The sequence below is a fragment of the Pithys albifrons genome, chromosome 7 (assembly GCF_047495875.1).
Source record: "Pithys albifrons albifrons isolate INPA30051 chromosome 7, PitAlb_v1, whole genome shotgun sequence".
Lineage (NCBI taxonomy): Eukaryota > Metazoa > Chordata > Aves > Passeriformes > Thamnophilidae > Pithys > Pithys albifrons.
In genome coordinates this window covers 9063693-9077697 of record NC_092464.1, presented here as the reverse complement: position 1 = coordinate 9077697, position 14005 = coordinate 9063693, and the positions used below count along the sequence as shown (strand labels likewise).

Below are 14005 nucleotides of genomic sequence, written 5' to 3'. Positions count from 1 at the left end.
GCAGCCACATCAAAAGAACATATCCTCTTTTGTATAAATTACATATTCCTTGTATCTGTCTTCTTGCATGCACGCAGACAGGGAGATAAAACTTAAGTTTGTTTTTTAATATAATGAAGCAGGTATTTAGCTGTTATACAACTTGTTTCTGCAGCTAAGTTGGTTACCTAGAAGCCAAACTGCTGACTTTTTAGCTTGTTACCCATTTCCAAGTCAAAACTCCTCAATTTAAAACTCGGAAAGAGAAATCAATGATTCACTGAAACTCTACAAAGAAACATGACTAGCACAAGAAAAGTATAGGCTAAGAAAGAGATAAGAGCACCAGTCAGAGTTGGGGTGAGAGCTTCGGCTTACTTTTTTCGGCTCTTTTCTAAAGTTTACCTAAAAAGACCACTTTGTCCCTTGAAAAGTCCATGCCGTCCTGCCTGTTACAGTTTACAGATGCATAACTTTTTTACCACTTAAAAACTAATTTTAAAGTGCTTTTTCACATGGCTTAAGTTGATTATTACTCAGCTCGATGTCACAGACCGGAAAACTCCCATATAATTGTTAGCCCCAAAGACCTTTTTGGGGTTTGTTTAAAAAATACCTACAACTTAAATAAAGTTGATTTTTTTGATGTGTTTTATTTTTCTGAGTGAGTGGGCTTTGAATTACTTCAGCATGCCGTCCTGGACTTTGTAAGAACTCCTAAAAACTCCTGAAAGTTTCTAGATCCCAAGACAAATTGTATTTTCTTAGGAGCAAAAGTAAATGAGCACTTTGCAGGCTGAGAAGTGTTTGTTCATATGGGACTCTGCTGTTCTGTCTAACCTGCTCTATCAGCCCCATCTCTGCAATTTTGCCCGTCTCTCAACACCTTTGTCTGATTAGTAGCTTTTGGAGATCGGGATAAAGACATCACTTGCCACGCTGCATGAGATAACAATTAATTTAACATTAAACTTATCCCCTTTCCATTCACTTTACTTGGATCGATCTCTGTTAATTGTGTTTGCGGATGCTTTCAACACCACGCTTTTCTTAAAAACTTAATGACACCCCGCAAGGAGGTGTAAGAGTCTAAAACGCTCCTCTCCGACTTTGACCAAAGAAACAAAGAATATAGCCCCATCGTGCTCAGGAGACCATCTATTTTTAATCAGTTGACTTTTCATGCACTTCCGAAGATACAAGACTATTTTAAACTGGGCGATATCCTCGATTTATTTAGAAAAAAAAAAAGTACCAAATTGCAGTTTTGTGATACACTAGTCAGACACCCTAACTTCATTTAACTGCCGCCTCGCATCAGACCTCTTTCTACCTTTAAAGTGGTCATTTATCAGCTAAAAGGCAAGTGTGTTTAAAAATGTGTATCTTTAGGAAGGAAAATAATCTCCATTTTCAGGGGGAAGAAACCTGTTACAAAACCATTTAGGTGGGTGCGCTCTGAAATGGCATTATTCCCCCCGGGCGTTAATACTTCCCCAATACCTTCCTATTTGCACGGCTCCCCGACAATTCGGCATTTTATTTAACCGCAACTGCCCTTAGAAACTTGACTTGGACTGAGGCACCCTGCTAATCTTACTTTTTTCCCCCTCTTTCACAGAGGCATCTGTTCCTCTAGCTGACAAATGTACCATTCTGCCAAGAAAGTTTCTGACAAAAAAAAAAAGGCAAAAAGAAAAAAAACAAACGTGTAATTGATGTTATCCCAAGAAAGCGCGATCTCCACCCCTCTCAGCTCCAAGCCCTTCAGGTAAAAGGAAAAAAAAAATCTTTCAAGAATTTGTTGCCTTTTTGAGGGTTAAAACATCAGAAGACAAGCTTGTCTCGCCTTGGCCAATCAGCTCTCGGCCCTGGCAGCTATAATATAGAACTAAAGGCAGACTCCTCTCACAAGCGTCTTGCTTTGCTACCATTAAAATCAGACCCTTTTTTTGTCTCTCGATTGCTGTCTCACGACCAAACTCCGATGTGTTCCGTTATCAGCGACCTAAAGCCTGCCATTCCAGCACCTGTCTTGCTAGGGATCGGTGGATAGTATACGATTCAGAAAGCAGACAAGGACATAGGAGGAGAGAGAGCTCTAGAGACAGCCAGGGATAGGCACAGAGAGCTTTGAAGTAATTGGATTCAATGGACGAAATGCTGCTGTTGACAAGAATTCTCTTGGTGGGCTTCATCTGCGCTCTTTTAGTCTCCTCTGGGCTGACTTGTGGACCAGGCAGGGGCATTGGAAAAAGGAGACACCCCAAAAAGCTGACCCCTTTAGCCTATAAGCAGTTTATTCCCAATGTGGCAGAGAAGACCCTAGGGGCCAGTGGAAGATATGAAGGGAAGATCACAAGAAACTCCGAGAGATTTAAAGAACTAACCCCAAATTACAACCCTGACATTATTTTTAAGGATGAAGAGAACACGGGAGCTGACAGACTGATGACTCAGGTAGAGCCACAGAGATACCTGTATTTGTGTTTGTTAACCTCTCTGAGCAATCCTAAAGGATGCATCTGTCTTAGTATTTTTGAAAGCCCCCTCCTTTCCCTCTCCCCCTCCTCCCCCCGCCCCTCCAAACTCGGCTAGTTTCCCCGATTGAATGTAAATACCATCTATCCAGACAAGTTAGCAGGGGCTGGAGCTGGAGGTATTTAGATATTTGGTGGGGGAATCTGTGTGATACTTACAGTCATTACCGTGCCATGGCGTTCCCTGTAACTTGGTTAGAGATTGCTGTTTGCATTTGTCCCCAAGGATGCACTTTGATCAAACGAATTGCATACAGCTCAGAGGACTCCAACTGTATAGTGACCGCCAGGACACCCACTCATTATTACAAACGTAGTCCGCGGTTGCTGCGTCTGCTGACTTGATTTATATTTTTTTATTTAATTTCTCTCTTCTTTTCTTCATTTCATTTTAACCTTCATTATTATTATTTCCCGCGCGAGCATATTCTAAATTTATTAGGCATGCAGTCGTGCACTCACAAAAGGCAGCTGAAGCCGGATCGACCATTCCTCTCCTGATTCCTTTTTATATAGCTCGTATTGCAATACCATCATTTGCAATTGTGCCCATCAGAGCGTAAATATATTGATATTTCTTTAAGGATGCTCGGCACCAATGCTCTGGTACTTCCATAGGGGAGGGACTTGCAACTTATCGGCATTGCATCACCTTCTGTTTTAAAAAATCTGATGGCATAAGGTTTACAACTGGGTAAATATTGGATCTCGGGTGGAATCGGATTGCGGAACCATTTTATGAAAAAAAAAAAAAGAAAAGAAAAAGAGAAAATAGAGAGAAAGAGAGAGAACCGCTCCGAAAGTCACCTCATAATTATTATTATTCATGCTGAACAGAGAGCTCGGTGAAGTCAATTGCTCTGCCAATCCCGGAGTTTCAGAAACTACATGCAATCTAGAGACTGGAAATGGGTTTCCTCCAAATATAGGTCAACAGCGCTTTTTTAATATTAATACATTTAAGCCCCACCTTCAGTGCTAGAGCAGGACTTGCCTGGAAGGACTAGGCGGGGAGTGGACGCGGGAAAGGGGGGGTGTGGGGTGGAATTTCCCAAACTCTCCCCGTTCCTCGGCCTGATTTTCCGCACGTTGCCGGGTCTCCCGCGGCGAAGGACCGGCAGTCGCCACCATCTCTTCCCGACCACCTTAAATCGCACCGCACCTCGCAGCGCGGCGGCGCCTCCGCCCGCCCTTGGCCGCCGCCCCGCGCAGGGGAGCGGAGAGGAGCGGGGCTGGAGCCGGTCCGCGCTAGGGTGCGGCCCGCGCCCCTCCGCGCACCCGCGGTCCTCCGCCCCCGCTGCCTTTGGAGCCACATCTCTCGCATTTTCAGCTCCACTTACTCCCCTCGCGTATCGATCGCGGCGGCTCGGGTTTCACCCTTCCCTTCGCAGCCCGGCGGCGGCGGCGGCTCCGCGGGAGACGGGCTCCCGGCGGGGCTCTGCGCATCCCTCCCTCTCTCCTTCCCTCCCTGCGCGGCTGCGCCGGTGCGTGTGCGCGGCGGAGCGGGGCGGCGGGCGCGGGGGGAGCCGAGGCACGCTCGGGAGCGCTGGGCTGCGGGCCGGGGGCGGGCTGCGGGCTGACCCCGGCCCCGCGGCTCTCCCGGGGCACGCCGCGCCGGCTACGCGGCTGGCCGCTCCCGCTGCATTAGCTGGCAGCGTCTGAACTCCTGACCTTCTGTCAACTTCCCTCAGACGAACGAAACGAAAACAAATACTTTTTTTTCTACCCCCCGCCCCAGCTCCCCCTGCGCTTCTCCTTCAGTGCTTGTTCCCGTGCTTTAGACACAAAGGGGGGAGGTGGGCTGAGAGCAGCGTGGACGGGGAGGCAGCAACGCCGGGTACCCGGAGGCAAAGAGGGGAGAGAGGTGGGGGAGCGAGGTCGGGGACCGAGCGGGGCTCCGGCACCCCTCGGCCAGGCAGGGAGCGGGGAAGCGGAGCGGGGCTGAGGAGCGGGCGGAGGGGTTTCCCTTGCCCACCGTTCCCCGGACACGACTGGCTCTCTGGCGACACGAGGTGTCGTCCTGCCGCCGGCCTCCCTGCCTTACTTTCCTTCCCTCTCTCCCTCGGCCAGCAACCTCTCGTTTAATCCTAGCCTTCAAACGCCGGCTTCGGGAGCCCTTCAACCATGGAGAGGTCTTTCCTGAACAGAATCGTTAAACTTGCAGAGTGGTTGCCGAATGCATTAGCCGCTAGTTAATATTAACTCCAGAAGGCGCGGGGGGCGGGGGGGGGGAACGCAAACAGAGGTAGGTAAGACAGGTTCTCAACTTTGCAGGTGACACTAGCAGTTTGCTAAGAGCTCTCCCCTTCCTCGCCTCCCTCCCCCCCCACCCCAGCCATTGGCTGGATTCGGGGGAGAGATAAGGAGGCCAGGTCAGTATGATAAAGCTGGAATTTGTATGAAATAAAATAGCAATCTGGTGTAATGCAGGCACACAACCGGTGCGTGATGTGAGGAATTTAGAGATCAACTTGGCATTTAGGAAGCCCACCAGGTTGTTTACACTGACAGGTACCTGTTAAGTGTTTCCTTCAAGCAATTCATTTATGAAGAGATTAGGAGCTGGCAGGAGAGGGCTTGTTGAACAACTTTGCTTCCACACAAAGCTTTAGTGGAGGCAGCCCTGCTGAGCTTCACGGTGGCTGAACAGAATTGGGCTTGATTTGTGGCACACGACCCAATGAATTAATAAATAGTCTGGGCTTCACGGCTTTTGACTCTGACAATCCAGCTCAGGCAATATAAAAGCGAGGAAAGTCCTTTAGGAGGCCGTTTCTACTTCTTTATTTCGCCTGAAGCCGGGAACTGGTGCTCGCATGGCCGGAGAGACAAGAGCCTCTCGGCGCTGCCCGCACCGCTGCCCGCACTGCTGCTCGCGCCCTCCGAGCCCTCTGTCTCCCGTAGGGGCAAGACATCGCAGTGTCGCGCAGTGCTGTCTCCTTATCAGTTTGATCCTTCTCCCACTTCTCCCCTGTAAATCGGTCGAGGAGCGTATCCATCCTCTCAGGTACGAGAGAGAGAGATGGGGGGGAAGGATTAAATAAACTCAACTTCCTTGTGCCGCTGTGTTCTGCTTCTGGGAGCGGTGCTGAAACCCAAACATCCGTCTCTCTGCGTAAAGCGGTAGGCCAGAGAGTCCAAAGTGAGCTCATGACTGTGTTTTATATCTCTCGAATACCTGTGTGTTGCTGGAATCACTTTTTTGGATGTTGGTGGACACACGGGAACTTTCTTGCTGAGCAACCTTGTCACGTCCCTAAAAGTAGTGTCGTCGGGGTAAATGGAGGGGCTTTGCCTTTCCAGGAGCTGTGAAGGGGGGCTTTGTGGTCTGTTATTGGGCGTGCTATGAACACACTGGGGAGAATGGTCCTGCAGAAGGCCAAGCATCCCAGTCAGGCCAACAAAAGCGTGGGAAGAGCAGTTTTCTGCGTCCCGACGTGACTTTCTTCCACATTGATGTTTTCATCAAGCGAACCGCATTGGATATATGCACAAGTTGTTTTCCTCTCTAAAAGGGGGAAGAAAGCTGGCAACGTGTGTGTTTCTAGCTCTGCATCTTTATTCAAGCGCTTTTCAATGCTTTCGGTGCTGATTTCCTGTGTCTGGAGCACTGAGAATCCTTTTCCCCTACTGTCGCTTGTGTCTATTCGCCTCCTCGGCTAAGAGAGAAATCCTCCCAAAACTTTCAAGGCTTCATTTGTAGCTCACCCCTCTCCAGCGTTGCAGGCCCCTTTCCCCTCCCTCCCCCTATCCTGCCCCCCTCATTACTCGGTCCTTGAGGGCTCTCGATGCTGCAAGGCCCGGTTCAGCCCGGGGAAGGTTGGTGGCTCCGAAGGGGGTGATGAAAAACCCTGCAGTGCTTGTCCACGGAGTTGGAAGCGTTTCCCTCCACACAAAGGGGGTCCTAAGTTGCATAGTATCCCTGCTTCGCTTAACTTCCCTCCTTGGCCCTCCCTTGCTTTTCATCTTCCCACTAAGAGCTGTATTATTGTATGGATTTCCTCGGCTTTGTAGGCGAGCGCCGATGTATGTTTGAAGCGGAGTGAATGCTCCCAGCCCATGCAGCTTTGAGGGCTCTAATGAGTGATGGGCGAAGGGAGAGAAAAAAAAAACACCCCTCCCTACAGCACATAAAGGCTGTTAACATGTATTGATACCCTTTTCAACACAGAATTAAGCTGCAAATACCCGGAGAGACATTCCGGGGGAAATCCGTGACTCTGAGATATATGGCCAGTGTTTGTTCTCTGCAGAAACTTTGCTCTCTGGAAGGGACAGGGCACTTAGAGGCAGGAATTTGCTCCGTGCAGGTGGCTTTGAACCGCCACACTCACAATCCCAGCGTCGGTGGTGCGGCGCGGGGGGTTCCCTGTCCCCGCAGCAGGTGCCGGGGGAGGGAGCGGCTGCGTCTCTGTGGGTCTTCATGGTGTTTTATCGTCTCTTCCTCCCGTGTCCCCAGGGTTCACTTTCCTCCTCTTCACCTGCTTCTTCATCCCTCGCTGGCACCTGGGGAGAAGATGCTCAGCACTGGCTGAACCCATCCTGCGGCGCGTTTTGGGGGAAAGGAGCGCTGCCGCTTACTTGTCTTGGGAGGGAGGGCAGGATGCGGCCCAAGGGGCTATAGATGGCGAAGTGAGGACCTGTCCCTGACTGCAGCACCCCCATAATGACCCTTACCTGTCTGCCCGTATCCCGCAGCGCTGCAAGGACAAGCTGAACGCATTGGCGATCTCGGTGATGAACCAGTGGCCCGGGGTAAAGCTACGAGTTACCGAGGGCTGGGACGAGGACGGCCACCACTCCGAGGAGTCCTTACATTACGAGGGCCGCGCCGTGGACATCACCACTTCGGATCGGGACCGCAGCAAGTACGGCATGCTGGCCCGCCTGGCCGTCGAGGCCGGCTTCGACTGGGTCTACTACGAGTCCAAGGCACACATCCACTGTTCCGTCAAAGCAGGTAAGGCAGGCAGCCTGCCCAGGGACAGTCGCGATGGGAGGGCACCCGCGGGCCACGAATCAGACCCCCAGAGCTTTCTCTGCCCTGTCCGGTGCCTCCCGGACTGCCTCCTTCCGTTCCCGCAGGGTCCCCATCACCTGCCCCGCCGGGGCTCCCGCGGGGACAGGACCAGAACCCCGAGGGCGCAGCCACCCTTCCCCTCAGCGGTATGGGGGTGGGAGAAAGGAAAAAAAGCCCAGCCAGCTGCAGTACTTTTTCAAAGAAATTTTATTTGGGGGATTTGCTTCCCAGCCTTCCCACGAGCGCTGCGCCTCAGCCACACACCCTTCTCCTCCCCCCGTGGGATCTGATGCTTTCCCCATCCAAGGAGCATGTTCAACACACTCGTGGCCGTCTCCAGCCGCCCTGCTGGCTGCATGCCTTACTCGCGAGCGCTAATCTCCGAGTGTGAGCTGGCCAAGAAAATAAATAAGTAACGTAGTCCCCAGCCTCCTTCACCAGTAGCCACTAGGAAATTCCCAGATAGGGATACACATGCACATAATTTTTTTTCCTCCCCTCCCCTGTGCTTACAACGCCACACGCTGTCTCAATCTGGGAACAGCTCGCAAGAAATCCCCGACACGCAGAGTTCCTTTTCTTGACACTTGACACTTTTTGGGAAGCAAATCGTTTGGCGAGTACCAGGCTCCCGCCCTACTGCCTCCCTTCACCCAGCTGCATGGCATCTAAAGCGATTTTTAAGAGCATCCTCTAGCCCAGCAGCCTGCTGAATGTGTCAGGAAACACTTGGTTGCAAAGGAAAATAATGGGCTTTCTTTAAATATACCTGTTTGTTTTGAGCCCAGCAGCCCCAGGGCAGGGATACCAGCCTGGCTTTGCCATGCTCTTCTGCAGGAGGGATTCATTCCTCCCACTCCAGCCCAAAGCTCTCCAGGGGCTGAGTCAACGTAGCACCTTTTCTGGCCCATGTGAGCTTTGTCCTGCTTTTGTTCAGATCCTGAGTCCTTTCTAGCCAGAAGGAGGCCCTGCAAAACTGTTGTCTGTGTGGAGATACAAACATCCCTTTCAATAGCCAAGATGGGCTTCGTAGTGCAAGGTGTCTAATTGTGGTGTGTGATGACCTTAGCCCAATCACACCCCCTAGTCCACCCCCCCGGGCATTTCATAGGAGAGGAGTAACCCCAAGCTGCTCATTGAGATTCGGCACACACGGACTTGGGGGCAATATTTAGAGAGTGTCAGGCAGGGTCGTGTGACTGTACGAGGCAGGCTGAAGGGAGCAGGTTTGAATTCCACCCTCTCAGCCTGATCTTAAACTGCCCCAAACTCGTTTCATGACAGAGCATCGCATGAGAAGATTAAACCCCATAATACCAGGCAGGAAGATTCTTTATCTAGATCTCTGTTTGCAAAAAGTATGATCCCAGAGACTGGAATGCAAAGAAGAGTTCCCCCAAGGCCTGAATTATTGTCACCAGAACAGAGGAGGGAGAGGCAGGGGTGGTAAAAAGGACATTGATAATGCGCTACAGCAAGTATTTAGAGCAAGCTTCTACATTTAAAATTCAAATAGAGATCTTGAGTGCCTTGGAAAAGTGACTCTGCTGTGCAAATAGTGCTTGGAAGGTCTTGGGTTTTTTGGAGAGTATGTGTGTGAATTGGCACATAGGGTTTCTGCACCTGAACAAATAGGGAGGGGAAGAAAAGGGAGAGAAGAAGCTGGGAAAAAAATGGAAGTGTCCTCTCTTCCAAGAGTTGTCTGCATTTATTACATGAATCAGAATGACAATGCTGATCCTTTATTGGATTTTAATTAGAGAACCCAAACAAGCACTGCTCAAAGAAGCAGATTTTCACACCTCTGCCAATTCACTGGCATGTTTGTAGAGCTGCTACACTACTACATCTATTCATCAAGTCCCTGAATATGCAAACAAAGCTCTAGCCAGACCTTTACTGTCAGCTTGTAGGAAGGTGTAGTTTGCTAGCAGAGGCCTCCACATAAAGCACATAGCTTGTTTGTTGCCATGTCCTCTCTGAAGAGGGAGGCCTTGGAGATCTCACTGCTTCATTTCTGAAGGAGAAGTGATAAAGTCATTAGCAAATCAATAATGGTCTAATTTTCACCCTTCCTGTCCTTCCTGAGAAAGTCATTAGGAGACACTCCAAGGATTTATTTAGATCATAAGAGTTTCAGTAACAGCCGCAGAGGCAAAATATAAAATCTGTCCACCTTTAGGAGATAAATCACCAGGCTTAGCTGGTATATGAAGTAACTAGGAGAAACCAGGGAAAGGCAAGGTGGGGATGGAGAATGTCAGCGGCTTTAGCAGACACTTGCTACCATGGCATACCATGGGCTACTACCCAATATTTAGAAAACCGGAGCTTTTAGGAACACAGCAATGTCCCTCTGTTAAGACAGAGAACAGCCTAGAACAGGGTATAGTTTCTTTTCCCACAGGTGGCTAAGCTTCCAGAAAGGGATTTGCAAGACAGACTAGGAGTCTCATCGCTGCTTCTGCTCTCTTTAAATCTGAGATTGTTCCTCTCAGTAGCACTGGAAAGCAGATACAGCTGATGACAGCATTTAGTATCTAAGCTCTGAGTAACTCTGAAGAGCTGGAGGAAGTGAAGGAGCCATGTGCTTGAGCCTGGCACAGGTGTGGGGCTGCTTAGGGCTTGGGGCACAGGTGTGGGGCTGCTTCCCTGTTTGTGCCTTGGGACAGGGAACAGCATCCTTCTTCTAGTGGGGTGGAAAAGGCTTTGTTTTGGAAAAAGTGAACCAGAGTGCTGGAGACACCAGGCAGATATGTTATGGGGGTGATGTGCCCCAGTAGCCACCATGCCAAGCAGGAGAACAGTGAGGGCTGGAGACAGTATGGGGTCATGTGCTGTCTGATGGAGGAGGACTCAGGAAACTCATTGTTGCTTTCCAGTGTTGCAAGGGGCAAATTCCTATGTACCCTGGGGCAAAGCCTCCTCCTGCTCCCTGCTCTTTGCTGCCCAAGATGGGCTCCTTGAATAAGAGCTGAGTGGGGACCCTGAGCACTGCAAGCACAGACACTTGATTAGAGGAGAAACCTTATGCCAACAAAACTACTTGGTCTTGAAAGCTTGCAACTTATCTTGCATCAGATATCAGTGCAGAGTAAACAGTAGCCAAATTGGAAGTTCTTCCAGAAGAAGTTTGTTCAGTTTTCTTATGGGAAATATTTTGGCCCATTTCCTTAATAAGACAAATCACACTTCTAACTCCTAACCCAGAGGGAGATGCAGTGGCTCAAACCTGGCAGGAAGAGGATTCTCACTTAATCCACTGAGTGCAAATAGGGCATGTCCATAGACGAGGAGGGAGAAATTTCAGAGGGAAGTTTGGCTGCATCTTGTGCCTGTTCTTCTTGGGCGCATCAGGGCAGCTGAGAAAGTGGTGTGTCCCCTCATACCCCCATGCACCAGCCCAGCTTGTGCCTCCTCTAACCATGCTGTGCCTCTCTCCTTGCACAGAAAACTCAGTGGCAGCCAAATCTGGGGGCTGCTTCCCTGGCTCGGCCACAGTGCACCTGGAGCAAGGCGGTACCAAGCTGGTGAAGGACCTGAGACCAGGAGACAGGGTACTGGTGGCTGACACAGAAGGTCGCCTGCTCTACAGCGACTTCCTCACCTTCCTGGACCGGGAGGATGGCTCTCACAAACTCTTCTATGTCATCGAGACGCGGCAGCCCCGGGCCCGGCTGCTGCTGACAGCTGCCCATCTCCTCTTCGTGGCGCCTCAACACAACCAGTCGCAGGCAGGGACCCCCAGCAGCCGGGCACTCTTTGCCAGCCGCGTGCGGCCAGGCCAGCGGGTCTACGTGTTGGGTGAGGATGGGCAGGAACTCCTGCCCGTGGCTGTGCACAGCGTCTCGCTGAGGGAGGAGGCGTCGGGGGCGTATGCCCCACTCACCGCCCAGGGAACCATCCTTATCAACCGCATGCTGGCCTCCTGCTACGCCGTCGTCGAGGAGCACAGCTGGGCACACTGGGCCTTCGCTCCCTTCCGCCTGCTCCAGGGATTGCTGGCCACTTTCTGTCCCTTTGGTGGGGGGTCCCCAATTGGTGACCCCACAGCCCCCGGCATCCACTGGTACTCCCGTCTCCTCTACCGCATTGGCAGCTGGGTGCTGGATAGTGACTCTCTGCACCCGCTGGGCATGGTGGTGTCATCCAGCTGAGAGCATTCTGTGCTGCCCCGGCCACCTGCCAACCTCCGAGGGAGAGACAGAGACACGGAGGGAGAAAGAGAGACAGAGAGAGACAGAAAGAGAAAGGAGGAAGAACAAAAAAAAAAAAAAAGAAATAAAGATGAAAAAAAAGAAAAAAGAAAAACCCAAAAGAAAAAAAAAGAAAAAATACATATTTTTAAAAGAGAGCACGGATTAAGATTTAAAAATAATAATAATAATAAAATAATAATAATTAAGTAGGACAGTCCAAAGTAGACTTTAAGGGAAACAAAGACCCCGGGAAGTTCTGTTCTGTTTAGTTTATAAATATATATATATTTTTATTTGTTCTTTTGTTTGTTGGTTGTTTTTTGTTTGTTTTTTTTTCTCCTCTCCTGGATATTTATTTCTTTGGTATTTTGAATAGATGTTTTAAATGATATGAACCGGACCTTCAAGAGCCTTAAATAGTTTCTTTGATAATTTATTATCATGTGAACTGTACTCACAGGGAAAAAAATTATTTTGTGAGGCCAAGCAAAACTGCGCAGAGTCTATTTTTCTACATGTCACGTGTGTCCTGACTTTCAGAAAGCAAAATTCGCTACTTACGCATCTCTCCATTACATTGTTCCTCCATTTCAGCGAGTCTAAAAAACAAGCAAACAGACACACACAAAAAAAGACAAACTTCATGGGGGTCCGTAAATTATATTTTTATACACAGAATTGTAAATTAGATTTTTTTGAGAGATCAATACTTAACTGAATCACATTTCGTTTTTTGAAATAGTGTAAAATATGAGAATATATTATTTTAATTTAAATAGTTTCAAATGTAACATCATTTCCTGTATTGTTTTCCATGTTTTGCTTTGTAAAAACACCATTTGGCCATGTCCATGGAAGTCAAGACTGTTACACAAACTTTTTATTTGCAAAAGCCGTAAGAAACTTTGTTATTTTTAACTTCAAAAAAAAGTTTATTAGAAAATAATATTTTTTAAAAAGCGCACATGGCGGCAACTCTGTGACGATGGAGATGGTAGTTTGTACAGAGGAGAAAAGGATGTTTTGCATTAATAAATTGAGAAATAACTGCTGTAAATTTACTAAAATGTATTTTTGAATATTTTGTAATAGTTTTAATAGTTTTATAGAAATAAAATGTGCCATGCACAGTCTGGTTAGTATATAATAACTAAGAGTTCCTGGTGCATCCCATTTTTTTTTTTCCTTTTTGCTTATTGGTTTAGGAAACATGCCTAAAGGAGTGCCCGTTATTTGATTTAGATGTGTTGCTTATAACGTTTAATTTTGATACTTTAATTAATGAAATGAATCCATCACATCTGAGCATAACCTGGAATCTCTTGTGCTACCAGTAGAACCTCACTTATTTGCACGAGCGACTGGGAGATGCTGTTTCCCTTTGCTGGAGCTCTGCCTCCCCATCTGCACTCAGGCGATGCTTCTCCCTTCCAGCTCCAGCCCTGGCTCCATGTCCACTTCCTGGCCTGGTGTGGAGACTACAGACAGCTCTTAAAATTGATTTCTGAGGATATTAAATCAAGTTTTCCCTTTGAAGCATGTTAATTTGAAGGCAGGCAACTGCCTTCACTTTGTGGCAACACCAGGATTTTAATTGGCTTTAATTTGGGTGCTAGAAGATGGAAATCTGAGGGAGAGACACTGACTTTAGTGAGTTAGCAGGGATTCATAGCAGAATGTTGGGAGATGGAGCTGGTCACCAGATTTCACTGGTCACTTTAAGTAACAACACAGGGCCACCGAGAACAGAGCAAAACATTATTTTTGCAGAACAAACAACAGGATAAAGATTCATTTGTTTATTCTGAGAGACATTTCTTAGCTGTAACACAGGAGTCCATCCCGAGGCACTGATGGGTGTCTGGAGACGTATTTCAGGAGCTGAGTGGTGTGGCCAGTGCTGCATACCCTGTCTGGTCCCAAACCCAAACCCCTGCCACGCAGATCATCCTTGATAGGTGCCAATCAGTGAGGTTCTGCTGCACCTCATGCTCCTCCACGTAGAGTTTCCAGGGACCCTTTAAAAATTTTGCAAAACATTTTGTGTGCATGTGTGTGCACGTCTGCGACAGGACTGTGTCGGAAGGGAGCTTTCCTTGAATGTCTTCTTACCTTTTCTTTGGTTTCCGTTACTCGCCGTTCTAGGACGTTCATCCATTGGGCAGCCTTTTGCTCCAGAGACACAGCCATGTTCCCTGCTGGGATGGACGGCAGCTCCAGGGCCTTCCGGAATATCCCTACAAGTGGCCACCAGAGTGTAGATGATG

General features: G+C 48.8%; 1 protein-coding gene across 1 annotated transcript; it reads left to right on the top strand.

Moving 5' to 3' along the window:
• The first annotated feature begins 1903 nt into the window (after nt 1–1903).
• SHH (sonic hedgehog signaling molecule) lies at nt 1904–12888 on the top strand. The gene is made up of 3 exons (XM_071560811.1): nt 1904–2439; nt 7218–7479; nt 10990–12888. Exons 1-3 carry the CDS (start codon nt 2131–2133, stop codon nt 11694–11696), a joined length of 1278 nt encoding a protein of 425 aa, XP_071416912.1. The 5' UTR covers nt 1904–2130; the 3' UTR covers nt 11697–12888.
• Nucleotides 12889–14005: the final 1117 nt, after the last annotated feature.

Excerpts from the sequence above, each read along its gene's own strand:
- SHH (XM_071560811.1), top strand. The coding sequence starts at position 2,131 with ATGGACGAAATGCTGCTGTTGACAAGAATTCTCTTGGTGGGCTTCATC. Across the intron at positions 2,440-7,217 it reads CTGACAGACTGATGACTCAG|CGCTGCAAGGACAAGCTGAA; the intron begins GTAGAGCCACAG and ends CGTATCCCGCAG. Across the intron at positions 7,480-10,989 it reads CCACTGTTCCGTCAAAGCAG|AAAACTCAGTGGCAGCCAAA; the intron begins GTAAGGCAGGCA and ends CTCCTTGCACAG.